A 15,225-nucleotide genomic window follows, 5' to 3' on the forward strand; every position below is an offset into this window, starting at 1 on the left:
CTCATTACTACTCTCTTAACAGCTTTTTGGATCCATCTAAGAAGACCTCACTGGCTCTTTGTACACTTTACAGTGGTATAAATGAACCAAACAGTCTTTCTCCATTATGATCCTTTGAGTCCTCCCCAGGCCCTTTTAAGTCAATACTGGAAAGTGAAGTTTAAGATGGTTAAGTGACTTGCTTCAAGTCATACATTAAGCCAGTTAGAATGGAGAAGTCCATCGCTTCTCGGCCTTTTGGCTAAGATCAAGTGTAGAATGGAGAAGTCCACATTGAAAATGTCTCCTTTCACTAAGTGTTCTGCTTTTCATTCACTCATTTAACAAAGCATATTGTTTAGGACACCTACCATATGTGTGAAGGAATGTACATAAGTTATATAATGACAATTATTTATCAAATACTTTATATTATTGTGTCAGTGAATACTTAACATAAACCAATTATAAAAATAATCTAGAGCCGGGCGTGGTGGCGCACGCCTTTAATCCCAGCACTCGGGAGGCAGAGGCAGGCGGATTTCTGAGTTCGAGGCCAGCCTGGTCTACAAAGTGAATTCCAGGACAGCGAGGGCTATACAGAGAAACCCTGCCTCGGAAAACCAAAAAAAAAAAAAAAATCTAGAAATCTCTGCCCCATTTCACTGACGACAAAAAGGCCGTGTAAGGGAAAGACAGACTTGAGTCTAACCTTCATAGTTATTACGGCCGATTAGTAAGACTATATTATAGTCAAATAAATATTTAAACATATAATTACAAATTACTCTGAATCAGAAGCTGTCAGAGAAGGTTTACCATGCTTTCCGTTTCACAATTAAGGTCCCGGGTAACCCTGGCAACGACTCTTTCTGCCAATACTAAAGAAAGCATCCAGGGAGCGCGCCTATTTCCACACACCCCCATTACCCACAATGCAAAAGGAGTAGGCGGAGGAGCAACGTCTGCCAGAAGTCAATATGGCTCTAATAGTTACACCGTACGTTCTCTTCACCTAGTCAGAGACCTCACTGCCGAGGCCAATCTGCCAAGGAGAAATTAAGCTTCTTTTACCTCCTCACTACTGCGACTACAGAAGAATCTGAAGCCAGGAGTCCCCTTAGTGGAGCTACACTCCGTACCCACAGAAGCACCACTTCCGCTGACGTCATCACGCCGACACGTGGATCCAAGATGGCGGCGGCGATGGTGAGTGAAGGAGACTCCGGGAACCGGAGCTGGAGCAGGGCCCCCCTGGATAGCCCAGGACCTTCCAGCGCCCCATGCCTGGTTCCCAGCCTCCTCCAGAACCCCTGTTCGGGTTACCCTTGACTGGGTCGGCCTCTACAAAGTCCCTTTCTCTAGCCTTGGCATGACATCTAGACTTGTCAGGGCCTGGAGTTTTAGGGGAGGTGCCGCTTGGAAGGAAGACTTCGGCTCATGCCTTCACGGTTCTCATTTCAGCTTTCGTTCCCGCCCCTTGTCACCCCTATTTCCCATTTCTTCCCCTCCAGGCTTTGTCTCCTCCCGAGAGGCCCCCGTTATTTCTGCCTTCGCTCCTCCTCCTCACGTTCATATCCAGCTGTCCACATACCCATCAGCCTAACCAGTCTGCGGGTGCCACCTTGCTCGCACCAGCCCGAGCCTTGTCCTTAGCTGCACCCTCAGCGGTTCCCATAGCGCATCCCGTTTGATTGCTGCTGTACCAGGGCATCCCATGGCCATCATCCTATCCCCAGGCCCTGCCCTTCTCCTGCCTTTTCTGTCAAAATCGTTGTCTCTCCTAAAGTGCTTTTATCCGATTGGTTCTTAAACTCCACTGTGCACGGGGATCTTGGGTTGTTGGTGGGGAAGCATGTTTAAATAGTTTCCTGAGCCTCACTCCCAAAGATTGCAATTCCTTAGGGTTAGGCGATGCTCAGGAATCTACAGTCTCACAAACAGTCCTGTGTTTATAATGGAGGTGGTCCCTGGGTTACCGTTTAAAAACACTCTGGCCCTGCCTGTCTGTATCCCCTTCCCACGCTACACAGCTCCTTACAGATGAAGGGTCACTATCATGAAGCTGACTAGAATTAAGTCTCTTTGTGGATGAGAGTGGAGGTAATATACCTGTGCCTGAAGGATGAGTCACTAGCTGACTTCTGTTGATCAACCACAGAATTAAGTTTTTGAAGGTCAGATTTTCTAAGAGAAGTTCAGCTCAAATTCTGTTTGCCAAGAAATGAGAACAAAAGTCGAAAGTGAATTTTCCTGGGTGGTCTTGTATATTGCTTTCTCAGAAGATAAAATTAATTCCATCGTGGTAGTGAATGACAAGAAAGACTCGGAGAGATAGCTTGTGACATTTGACTCTACTGAAGGAAAATTCTTGCTTAAGTTATTTGATGTTGGTTTTCTCTAAACAGGGCCAGGTTAATTCATGAAAGGATTCTGTCCTGTTAGCAGACTGCTTGCTGACTTATCAAAAAAAAAAAAATTTTTTTTTTTAAATTAGGTTCCTTGTTTATAACCCCAGAAATCAGGTAAAATTTTTCAAGGCTTTGCAGATTGTAACCCCTTTTGTGGAGCACTTGCTGAGCGTACACAGGAGCCTAAGTTCGATATTTGGCTCTGTTTAGGGGAAAAGCTGATTCAAAGCTTTACCTGGTTTCTGTGGCCACAGACTTCAGTATGAATCATGAAGAGGGGTAAATCCCAAAAGTGGGATGTTGAAATCCCTTTTCTCCTTTATCACATTCAGAATAAGGCGAATGTGAAGCCAGGAAGTCACACCCTTTCTTGTTCATAGAGAGTTTAGTAAAGTGGCATTCATAGCACTTGCACTGGGAAATTCTTGCCCTGTACAGAGCTTTTAAGAGTTTATAAGTTAGCAATATGTATTTCTGGTGTGCGTTTCTTCATTCAGCAAATATTTGAATGTCCAATGACTGCCAGGAACTAGGTGTATGGTTGCCAGAGGGTCATGGTCCCACCCTTGTGGGCCCACTCTCATTCCAGGAAACCTGCCTGGTGCTGCTAAATGCTGTGAGGGTAGCAAGGCGACGGGATGGTGATTGGCAGTAACTGGGCATCATAGCTGGGGCTGACTGACAGACAAAACACAAACAAGCAAACCAGCTTTGCAAAGAATGTCCCAGGCAAAGAAAATGGCAAGTGTGACGGCCGAATGACATGTTTAAGGAATCTATAGAAGACTTTTAACACCGGAACCATGGGGAAAGGTAGCGTAGCAAACAGCGACCAGGGACGAAACCGGAGACAAATAAGAACAGCACTTGCTAGAAGTAAGTGTGCTTGTGATTGGTGCATGGTGTAGCTCACGGTTAGCAATCTGTGTACTGGATTTTGAAATAGATTTTTCTATTAGGTTGGCTTCACTTCCTCCTACCCTACTGGGACAACACATCAGGGGAGCCAGCTTGTTCTTAGTGTGCAGATAGACCATAGAAACCAATTTTTTTGTTTTGTTTTTCGAGACAGGGTTTCTCTTTATAGCTCTGGCTGTCCTGGAACTCACTTTGTAGACCAGGCTGGCCTCGAACTCAGAAATCCGCCTGCCTCTGCCTCTCGAGTGCTGGGATTAAAGGCGTGCATCACCACGCCCGGCAGAAACCAGTTTTTTAAAAATTTTTTTTATGTATGAGTACATTGTAGTTGTCTTCAGACATACCAGAAGAGGGCGTCAGATCACATTGCAGATGATTGTGAGCTACCATGTGGTTGCTGGGAATTGAACTCAGGACTTTTGGAAGAGCAGTCAGTGCTCTTAACCACTGAGCCATGGAAACCCCAGCCCCATGGAAACCAATTTAACTCATTTCAATAAATAGAGAATGTGGCACCTGGGAGGCTGAGGGATCTCTGTGAGTTCAAGGCTAGCCTGGTCTAGATAGTTCAGAGAGCTAGGACTATGTAGAGAAATTTAGGTAGGTAGGTAGGTAGGTAGATAGATAGATAGATAGATAGCATGAATGGAGAATGTGCTATATACTGAGCCCAGTTTAAAGGGCACTCAAGAAACTGCGTGTTAAGTGAAAAGGCCCAGAAGCAAGTTTGTACAGAGGTGTCTGTGGAGTCATAGGTAGGTCTGAATTTAGTTTGTGCCAAGCACATTACTACACAGAAGTCAGTACTGTTCCCACCCCCTCATACATGTAAGCTATTTCATAACCATTTTGGGTGGGGCATATAGATCTAATTTGGAGTGGATCCACTTCTGAGGCAAATCATACAAACAGGAACTGAGCTACTGGACTTGGTGGCCGTGTGAAATGGCTGGTGATCTGGGGAGGCTGTTTTCCTTTGAAAGTTAGAGTTGTGGGTATGCAATGCAAGGGCTTTCCCCCTCCCTCTCTTACATTCATGAATGGCTCTAATTGTTGTGCAAATGCTACCCAGGTCTACTAAGCACACAGTGAGTGTTTCCTGAATCTTCAGAGTACAACTTCCCTGGCCATAGGAAAAGGGAGCCAGGAGTTTGCCTTCTGCCCTGGATTTAGACCACTGTATAAAGTGACAGGATAGAATTCATCTGGCTGGGCAGAGTTGAGAAGCAGACTCATCATATCTCATTACAGAAAACTACTCTTGGCAGTATTTTAATGGAACTTGGGAAATGCCCATCGAGTACATTCATGGGCATATAATACTCCACTCCTCTTATATCATCTCCTCACACTATCAGCTTCTATTATGGTTTTATCCCTATGGATATGATTCATATACCACAAAATTGCACCTTCTTATTAAAATATCTTTTTACATTTTATGTGTGTTTGCCTGCATGTGTATATGTGTACTGTGTGCATGCCGGTGCCTGAGGAAACCAGAGGTCATCAGAACCGGAGTCACCGAGGGTTGTGAGCCACCATCTGGGTGCAGGGTCGCAAACCCAGATCCTCTGCAGGAGCAGTGGGGACTTGTAACACTGAGCTCTCTTAAGCACACAGCTGAGTGGCTTTGGGTGTGTTTAGAGGATCACTGTTTAATTCCAGAACATTCCCATCACCCTGCTAACCTGGAAAGCACTCCTGTCCATTCCCAGGCTTCGCACCCTCGAGCCTCTGGCAGCCACTGCTTTTCTGTGTCTCTGAGGATTTACCTTTTCTCAGTTCATAGAAAGAGAACTTACAGTGTGTGGGGGTTGTTTTTTGTGTGTGTCTAATAAAAAGTTTATTATAAAATATTCATCTTTAATTTGGCAGACACAAGAGATATGAACAAATGCAGTTATTAGAAATATTTTGAATACAGTCTAAACATTCTCCAAAGTTCTCCAATCATTTAAGGATTGCAGGTGAAAGTCACACCCTGCATGCTTCATTGTTACTAGACTTATTTAATAAGCCTTCGTCAATAAAATCACATATATTTTTAACACTAGTGGAAACAAGAATAAGTCTAAATCACATATCCTTCCCGTCTTGAGAGGCAAACCATCTTAACTATAGAAACCAGCATCAGTTCTATATTTAATAACAAATCACTCTGTCCAAGAAATCCTAGTACTTCATTTTCCTTTTTAAATGGCTAAACAATTCTTGCTGGGCGTGGTGGCGCACGCCTTTAATCCCAGCACTCAGGAGGCAGAGGCAGGCGGATTTCTGAGTTCGAGGCCAGCCTGGTCTACAGAGTGAGCTCCAGGACAGCCAGTGCTATACAGAGAAACCCTGTCTCCAAAACAAAACAAACCAACCAAACAAACAATTCTTGTGTGGTTAGACCACACTTCTTCATCCCTTATCAGCTGCTTTGGACTGTCCATGTATTAGCTGTTTGGAATAATACTGCTGTGAGCTGTGTGTACATTTTTACATAAACATGTTTTCAGTATTTTAGGATACATGTCTAGGAGTAGAGTTTCTGGGTCAGTTTACCGTATTTTGAAGGGTTTTATTCCATGTAGGGCAGAATAATGGACTGACTGACACCAAGGTTCATTGGAGCGGGAGGCAGGAAGGTCCTCTGCTTCTAGTTTGATGCTGTAGCAGCTTCTAACTCCTTTGGGCTTTCAGAGCATCATCAGCTTGTGGAGAAGCACTGGTGTAGGAGGCAGCAGCTTGGCTCCTTCCAGTAGTCACTGATTTCATGTATGGCCTGGCAAATGGATTTGGCCTTCTTCTGTATACATGTCATATGTGACACTAAGATTTGAACTTAAGCTGGTGGTGGTAGCACACGCCTTCAATCCCAGCACTCAAGGAGGTAGAGACAGGTGCATCTCTGGGAGTTCTGCCAGCTTGGTCTACATGGGGAGTTCCAGGCCAGCTGGGCAGAGAGAGAAATAGGGGTGGGGGAAGATCTGCCAGAACAAAAACTAGGTGGCAGTGGTCCGTGTCCTTAATCTCCTCACTTGGGATTGAGAGGCAGAAACAGGCAGATCTCTTGAGTTAGAGGCCAGCCTGGTCTACAGAGTGAGTTCCAAGACAGGGCTACATAGAGAACCTTGCCACAAACAAACAAGGGGATTTGGACTTGATGATTTCTAAATTCCAAGTGGAAAGTTCTGCAGCTGATATGTACATCAAAGCTGCTTTGCTAATGTATTGTGCAGTTGGGTTTGTTTTTACCTGTCACCATCCTTTGTTCCCTCCAGGGGGTTATGTTGGGCATATTTTTTGGCTGGCTCCTTGAGTTGCCTCACCTAGCATACATTCTGCAGGAACAACTGTATCCTGAGAACTGAGTGCCTGTACCAAGCCTTGGTTAATGTGTTTCTCTGAGAAGTCCTTTTTTAAAGGAGGACCTCAGCCCACAGGAAATGCAGAGGAGACAGTATTTAGTTGCTTCTTGGTCTCTATTTTACAACTTGGACAAAGGGTCTCCTTTGATCTTGGAATTAAAGAAGCCAGTTGCAGAATGTTGGTGAAAGTTGAGTTTTGATCTCTCGGCACTGGCAGGAAGGTGGGAAGGACCCAGGATGAACAGGGCCATCTGGCCACAGATGAATGGTAGGGGCTACTACCTCCTAACCTGCTTTGATCCCTGAACCATTTGCTGTCATTATTGTTTCCCGGATTGGGAAACGGGGCACCCAATTCTTCTCAGTCCCACCTCATTCTCCTTCATTGCTTCCTCTGTGCCATCCGATACGTCCAATATGATTTCTTACCTGCATCCGATACCTTAAACTGACAGACCTCCCAGACTTTGAGGTCCAGGTCTAAAGCTGCGTATACAAGCCTGGGGTAGAATTACTTTTGCAACTGTGGGCAAGCTTCTTGCCTCTTTAAGCCTGTTATGTTTTCTTGATACTTTCATTATGGTGAAATAGACATAGAATTTGACGTTTTAATAATTTGTACAAGTTTGAGACATCCCATACATTCACAGTGTTATGTAACCTCAACCACCTCCACCCATCTCCAGAGCTTGCCCAATATCCCATACTGAATCTTGAACTGTAGTCTTGAACTGGGGATGAGACTCTCCTCAAAAAAAAAAAAAAAAAAAAAAAAAAAAAAAAAAAAAAAATTGTTGTAGTAATGAATCTTAGTGCCTAGCTTGATTCCCAGGTTTGAAGTGTTGCAGGCCTGCGCTGTCTGAGGCTGCTTCTTCTGTAGCTGAGAGGTCTTTGCTAAATACCCCTGAAGGCAGGGAAGAACACTGGTTTCTTTGCTTCCCCTCCTTCAGGGTTAAGTCTGGCTGTTAGAGCTCTGTGAAGACTGTTGGTTTCACCTGGACTTAGTCTGTTGCACGGCTTCTCCCCGCCTCCCCCCCAGCTTTTGAGTCTTTTTATGTCTCTGTTCAACTACTGTTGTGTCTTTGTGTTGTGCAATAGGCTGCATTTTCAGAGTTGCCAGAGGCTAATTTAGTTCTGGGTTTTTTGTTTTGTTTTGTTGTAGCTGGGTGAGTTCTTTAGCTCCGTGGGGCTTCCTGGTAAGTGGTCTTTAGCTGTCATTAGCTTTCATTCACATGTGGTTGAATTCTTGGGGAGCTTTAACTGATTGGATAATTGCTTTCAGTTAACTGTTGGCAAACAGTGCTGTGGGAGCCTCCCCACCCACACTGGGTGCCTTAGTTCCTTAATCTGGGGAGTGGTTACTAACTGACCTTAAAGCCTTTAGAGAGGAAGAACACAATAGCAGACTCTAGTCTTTAGTGACTAGAAGAAGGTGCTGTCTTTGCTGTAGCAAGGAACTGGAATGGCCTTTTCAAGATTGGACCCAGCTAGGTAAAGCAATTTATAGGAAAGAGTTGAAGAGGCAGAGGGCTCCAGAAAAGAAGAGGTTAACTTCTGTCACAGAAATACCTGTGAATAAACAATTTGGTTCTCAGGAGAAACTCCCCCAGGTTAACTGTTGACAGCTACAAACTGGGTGGGGCAAAATTGGCAGGATGAAGAACATTTTTTTTTTCCTAGTAGCCTTCTCTAAGGTTGCTAGTGGTGGTGGTGTGTTTCTGAATGTCCATACCCCAGGAATTTAAAAAACCAGTCAAGAGGAAACCAATTTTTTGGTCTCTTGAGCTTTTCAACTTTCCAGGTCACAGATACTTTTGCCAGGGGTGGACTGGTAGGTTGCCTGTACAGAGTTCTCCATTGCTGCCGTCTGGTTCCTTGACCGGCTGCTCCTGCAGTCTTGTGACTTGGACACAAAGTAAAGCAGAATACTGTGGAGCAGGCTTCTGCTTCTCTCTTAGAACGCATCTGTCTTTTAGGGCTCTGGACATAGCTGACTTTTTGTACTAAGCTTCACACAGGTGTTAACTGAGGTAGGGACAGGGGCTGTGTGTGGTTCTTGCAGAGGACCTGGGTTCCATTTCCAGCATCTAGGTGGTAGCTCACAAGCATCCATAATTCCAGTGTCAGGAGGACTGATGCTTCTCTTCAGACCTCCTAAGATATCAGACATAAATGTGGTACACAGACACATGCTGCAGACAAAACACTCATATATAAAATAATTCTAATAATAATAATCTTGAGCAAAGGTCAAGGAACAAAACAGGAATTTCCCAACAAACAGGGATTCTGCTACCTTTTACAGCAATGAACCAGAAGTCACCATCCCATCAGGTTATCAAGGACCCATCTTCAAGTTTCCTGGAATCATGTAGCATCCTATATATTAGGGGTTTTGACAGCAGGGTATGTAGCTTTTATCAGCTTCTCATGGGAGTTTATGACACTCCCAAAGTTAGAATTGCTGATTTAGTTACCTGTAAACCTGGCAGCCAAACATTTCTGTGCTGGACATTCCATATTTCTGCTATCTAGGTATTTTTATAGGTAATGCATTTCCTTCCTTTAAAATATAAATATATTACTGGAAATGTAGCTCAGTTGGTAAAGTGCTGACCTAGCAAGCATGATGCCCTGGGTTCTACCTTCAGCACTGTGTAATCTCTTCACAGAGGTCCACCCCTGTGATCCTGGCATCTGGATGATGAAGGCAAGAGGAGCAGAAGCTTAAGGTTTCTTGACTGTATAGCAAGTTCAGAGCCAGCCAGGGCCAGTGAGACTCTGTCTTAAAACTTTTTAATGTAGTATGAATCATTATAATGATGATCCAAATATATATATATGTGTGTGTGTGTGTGTAAATACATGTATATATATGAAAATATAAAATATGAAGAAATATATAATCAATGTGTAAAATTTTATTAATTTGTTTTAAAAGCTAAGTCAGATAGCTGGAGAAGTTACTTGCCTTCCAACCAGTCTAGGTTTGATCTCTGGAACCCAAGCGAAGAAAACGAAATCTAGGACGGAATCTACAGAGTTATTCTCTGACCTCCACAAACACATAATAACAATTTAAAAAACAAAACCAAAAAAAAAAAATCCCCAGAAAGCTAAAATAACGTACTTGGCTGCCCCTAATCCACGTATCAGGATAAATTGGTTTTGATTTAGAAAACCTACCTCTATATATTATTTTATACCTATAAAATTCCTTCTTTTGAAACCTGGTTATAGGTTGGGTGTGGTGGTGCATGCCCCTTAATCTCAGCACTGGGGTTGGGGGTGTACAAAGGCAGGTGGATCTCTATGAGTTTAAGACCAGCCTGGTCTACATAGGGAGCTACAGGCAAGCTACATGGTAAGGCCCTGTCTCAAAACAAACAAAAATAAAAGCCCAGCTTGTTATAATAATTTCAGCATGGGCCAGTGTAGAAGATAGTATGCAGCCATAGTCCCTTTTCACCATCCATTCTCACCAGCTTCACTGGTTACCATCACGTTGCCACATCCGTCCACTGCTACCCTCACCAACTACTTCCTTTTTCTTCAGGCATTTAATCTATATTTTCCTATTACAAATCATTGTGAATGCACAGTGCAGTGACCTTTAGCTATATATAAACTTGTGCCCCTGTCACCACAGTGACACAGTGTTATAGAACAGTTCTGTTACCCCCAAGTTCCCTCATATTGTTCAAGAGAGTGATGAAATCAGGCCTTTGTTCCCACGGCCAAACCATCAGTAGTTTCCGTCTCTGTAGATGTCCTTTGCTGGGTGTTCTGTGGAAAGGGAGTTGGGTGTTAATTAGACTTGTGCATCTGTGTGTAGTGTCCCTGGGCCACTCCTTCCTGTGACAGACATTGGTAGTTCTCTTCTCATGCTGGACAGTGTCCCATGTTATGGAAAAAAACTGCATCTCTTTTTTCCACTTTCACTAACGATTGAGTTTTTGAGTTTTCAGTTTTGAACTATGGTAGTCCTCCCCAACCTGAGGGTGTGTTCCCAAGCCCCCGAGGAGATGCTTGGAATCCTGTGAGCTCAGAACCCGCGTTTTAGCGCCACACCCAGACTTCTGTTTACTGTTTTGAGACAAGAGTCTCCTTCTGTTTACTGTTTTGAGACAAGAGTCTCACTAAGTTGTACAGGTTGGCTTTGAATTCACTCTAGCCTGTCAGTCCTTGAGCTTGGTGATCTCCTCCCTCAGCATTTTTTTTTTTTTTTTTTTGGTTTTTCGAGACAGGGTTTCTCTGTATAGCCCTGGCTGTCCTGGAACTCACTTTGTAGACCAGGCTGGCCTCNAACTCAGAAATCCGCCCGCCTCTGCCTCCCGAGTGCTGGGATTAAAGGCGTGCGCCACCACGCCCGGCTCTACCTCAACTTTTTTTTTTTTTTTTGGTTTTTCGAGACAGGGTTTCTCTGTATAGCCCTGGCTGTCCTGGAACTCACTTTGTAGACCAGGCTGGCCTCGAACTCAGAAATCCGCCCGCCTCTGCCTACCGAGTGCTGGGATTAAAGGCGTGCGCCACCACGCCCGGCTCTACTTTTTAGGTAACTAAATTATAGGCCTGTACCATCAAGTCCAACTCCATACTTTTTTCTTTGCTTATATATCTTACAGTAGAGTTTAATTTGTAAAGTAGACACCGTAAGATTGACAGAGCTGGTGGTCTGGATTGGGTAGCACCTTGTTCACCTAGCATACATCAAGCCTTGGGTTCAATCCTCAGTACCACTTAAACCAGGCGTGGGCGCACTCAAGAGGTAGAGGCAGAAAGATCAGAAATTCAAGGTCATCCTGCGGTACAGGAGTCCTGCGGTGGGATAAGCAATAATGTTTAATAATAAGGTAGAACATGTATGATAATAGTATAAAAGTTAAAGGGTTATATATCATTTATCTCTGGGATTTTCTGTTTAGTATTTTCAGATCTTGATTGTAGGTAGCTCAAACTCTAGAAAATGAAACCAGGGATAAGGAGACAGTTATTGTGATTAAACAGTCCCATACAAGTGTGCATCTTTCTGTCGAGTTGATGCCTAGAGTTGGAAGTACTGGCTAGTAAGTTTATGTTTAACTTTTTAAGTTACTGCCGAACTTCCTGTAAGTGGCCATGGCAGTTCATATGCCCATCAGTGAGGATTTCAGTTTCTCCATATCCTGGTTCACGCTTGCCTGATTTTTGTTGTTTGTTTTATTGTTTAGTCAGTCATTCCAGTGAGTGTGGTGGTACCTCACTGTAGCTTTGGTTTGCGTTTCCCTAGTGACAGATAGTAGGCACCTGCTGATGTGCCATTCACAGATCTGTATGCATCATCCCTGGAGAAATGAGGTGCAGATCATTTATGCCTTCTTTCCACCTCCCGTGCTGGGGCTGAACCTCAGTGCTCTATAACTGAGCCACACCCCAGGCCTTGCCCACTTGCTAACAGGGATGTTTGCTGTCTCATTAACTTGTAAGAGTTCTTTATGGCTTGGCAGTGGTGGCGCACGCCTTTAATCCCAGCACTTGGGAGGCAGAGGCAGGCAGATTTCTGAGTTTGAGGCCAGCCTGGTCCACAGAGTGAGTTCCAGGACAGCCAGGACTACACAGAAAAACCCTGTCTTGAAAAAAACCAAAGGAAAAAAAGAGTTCTTTATGTATCCTGAACCAGTCCCTTATTACATATGGAACTTAAAAAGATTTTTCCACCTGTCCGTGGCCTAGAAATGTACATTTTTTTATTTTTATGACATTTATTAATTTTAATGGGTTATATTTTTGGTGGCATATCTAAAAAAAATTCATCTAACTCAAAGTGACAGTTTTTCTTCTAAGGATTTTAGTTTCAGCTTTTGTTTTAATCTGTGGTTCACTTTGAATTTATTTTTTTGAGTGTGTGGCTTAACATTATTTGTGAATATGGTTACCATGTAGTTAAAATACTTTGATGAAAACACTGTCCTTGTTGGATTTCCTGGGCACCTATGTTGAATATTGGTTTACTATAGATGAAAAGATTTATTTCTATGCTTTTAATTTGGTTGGATTGATATCTGTGTCTATCCTTACCATTTTATTATTATGCTTTATGGTATGTTTAGAAAATTATATCAATTATCCAATTCTGTTTTAAGTCTGCTTTGGATATTCTGGATCCTTTCTATTTCTTTATCAATATTAAGATAAATTTGTGCCTGATGTGGTAGTATACTCCTTTAATTCTAGCACTTGGAAGGCAGAAGTAGGTAGATCTCTATGAGTTCACGGCCAGCCTGGTTTACATACATAGCAAGCTACAGGACAGCTAGGACTACATAGATAGACCCTGTCTCAAAAAAAAACATTATATATATATGCATCCAGTTGTGAGCTGCTTTTTGGGTGCTGGGAATTGAACATGGGTTCTCTGGAAGAGCAGCTGGTGCTCTTAACAACTGATCCCAGCCCCAGAAGTAGTGTTTTCTATCTTAACTCTGGGTGAATTTGGACTCTCTCTAGTTATTTAAATCTTCCATTTCCCTTGGCAGTGTTCTGTAATTTTCAGTATAGAAGTCCTTAAAAGTCATTTTTCTGGTGCAAGCCTGTAATCCCAGTGTTTTAGAAGCTGAGGCAGAAAGATTGCTATGATTTTGAGGCTAGCCCAGACTACATAGAGAGCACCAGGCCAGCCAGGGCTACACAGCAAAACCATGTTTTGAATCAAAACAAAATATATATTTAATTTCTTTCTTTTTTTTTTTTCCTTATTATTTGTAGTGTTGAATGTAGCTTGTATTGAGCATTCTAGGCAAGTGTTTTACTCCTCTGCCACATCCAGTCCCAGGTCATTCTGATAACAGGATTAAGGGCTGGGGAGGTGGCTCAGCAGCTCAGAGCACCTGACTGCTCTTCCTTCCAGTTTGGCTTCCAGCATCCACATGGTGACTGACAACCTTCTATAACTCTTTGACCTTCTTGTGCTGTTACACACATGGTACACATGCATACACTCATATGTACACATGTATTTTTAATATATAGTCTTAAAACATTTTATTTTTCTTTTTTAAAAATATTTTATTTTTCAGTACTAAGAACCAGTTTTAAATTTTATTTTGAATTACTTATAGCTAATATGTAGAAATGAAATTGTTTATATATATATATATATATATATATATACACACACACACACATATATATATGTTTGTATATATGTATATCTGGTAGTCTGACTGCCCTCAACTTGTTAGTTATTCTAGTTCGTTATTGTATAGATTCCTTAGAGTGCTCTAGATGCAAGATCATATGATGTACAAATAAAAGCATTTGTCATTGTTTTCAATCTGGATTGTTTAATTTTTAATTAATCTCTTTTATGCACTGATTTATAGCATAGAATTGAATAGACATGGCAAAAATATGTATCTTCTCTTTGTTCCTGATCTTAGGGGAACTTGGCATTTAGTTTTTCCGCCATTCAGTGTAATCATTGCCTGTGGGTTTTCCTCTGGCTGGGGAAGTTCCTTCTTAGTTGTAGTGTAAGTTGCTTTGATGACTGTTGGGTTTTGCCAGTTGCTTTTTGTGTTGTTAGTTGTGCTGGAACATTTGTCCTCATGCTGCTTCTATGGTACATTGTTAACTAGCAAGCCTTCCTTGCATTCTTGGGATAAATCAGACACCACCACCTTATATAGGTTAGAATGACCTCAAACTCATTCTCCTTCCCCAGCTGCCAGAATGCTGGGGCTGCCTCATACCTACCAATGGATGTTTTCATGTGTAGCTAATTGCAGGGTATTTTCATCTGTGTTCATGTTAAAAGTATGGTTACTTTGTTTGGTTATGGTATATGCTTAAAACAGACAAAAAGACAGGGTCTCATTGTGTGACCCTGGCTGTCCTAGAACTTGCTTTGTAGACTAGGCTGGCCTCAAACTCAGAGATCCTCCTGCCTCTGCCTCCCCAGTGCTAGGATTAAAGGCGTGCCCTACCACACCGGTATACTCTGATTTTTTTTTTTTCTAAGTTAGTGATGCTGATACATAGAAAATAAGATGCTGGATGTGTGCATTTAATCCTAGCACTCGGAAGACAGAGACAGGTGGAGCTCTGTGAGTTTGAAGCAGGTCTCATCTACAAAGCGAGTCCAGGTCAGCCAGGGCTGGTTACACTGAGAAACTCGGTCTTGAAGTATCATTTTGTGTTTTATTATTTGAACTGTCTTTTTTAGTGCTAGAGCCTTGTACTTGTTAGGTAAGGTCTAACCTTGAGCAACAGCCCAGCTGCCCTGACTCCTTTAGCTTAAAATTATTTGCCCTTTATTATTTTGTAAGAAGTCTTGGTATGTCAAGGAGTCCTTTGTCATGCTTGTGATACTTTCGCTCAAATCGTCTTGTTCCATTTTATAACACCATGTATTCATGTGTATATGTACATGTCTATATGCATATGTATATTTATATTCATGTGTGTATCTATGTGAGTTTATGCACACCATATGTATGTAGATGCCTAGGAGGCCAGAGCGCATTGGATCCTCTGGAACTAGAGTAGACTCTGTTGTGAATTCCAAGTAATGCCACAGCTCCTAC

At 42.7% G+C, this 15,225-nt stretch overlaps 1 protein-coding gene across 1 annotated transcript in view; it reads left to right on the plus strand.

Annotated features, from left to right (window-relative positions):
* Positions 1–936: 936 nt before the first annotated feature.
* The window catches only part of Tm9sf4 (transmembrane 9 superfamily member 4), a 46,336-nt gene continuing 32,047 nt past the window's right edge, over positions 937–15,225 (plus strand). Inside the window, 1 exon segment of the mRNA XM_021186363.2 lies at positions 937–1,188. Within this exon segment, the coding sequence (XP_021042022.1) occupies positions 1,174–1,188 (15 nt within the window). The 5' untranslated portion in view covers positions 937–1,173.

The sequence above is a fragment of the Mus caroli genome, chromosome 2 (genome assembly GCF_900094665.2).
Source record: "Mus caroli chromosome 2, CAROLI_EIJ_v1.1, whole genome shotgun sequence".
Taxonomy (NCBI): Eukaryota; Metazoa; Chordata; class Mammalia; order Rodentia; family Muridae; genus Mus; species Mus caroli.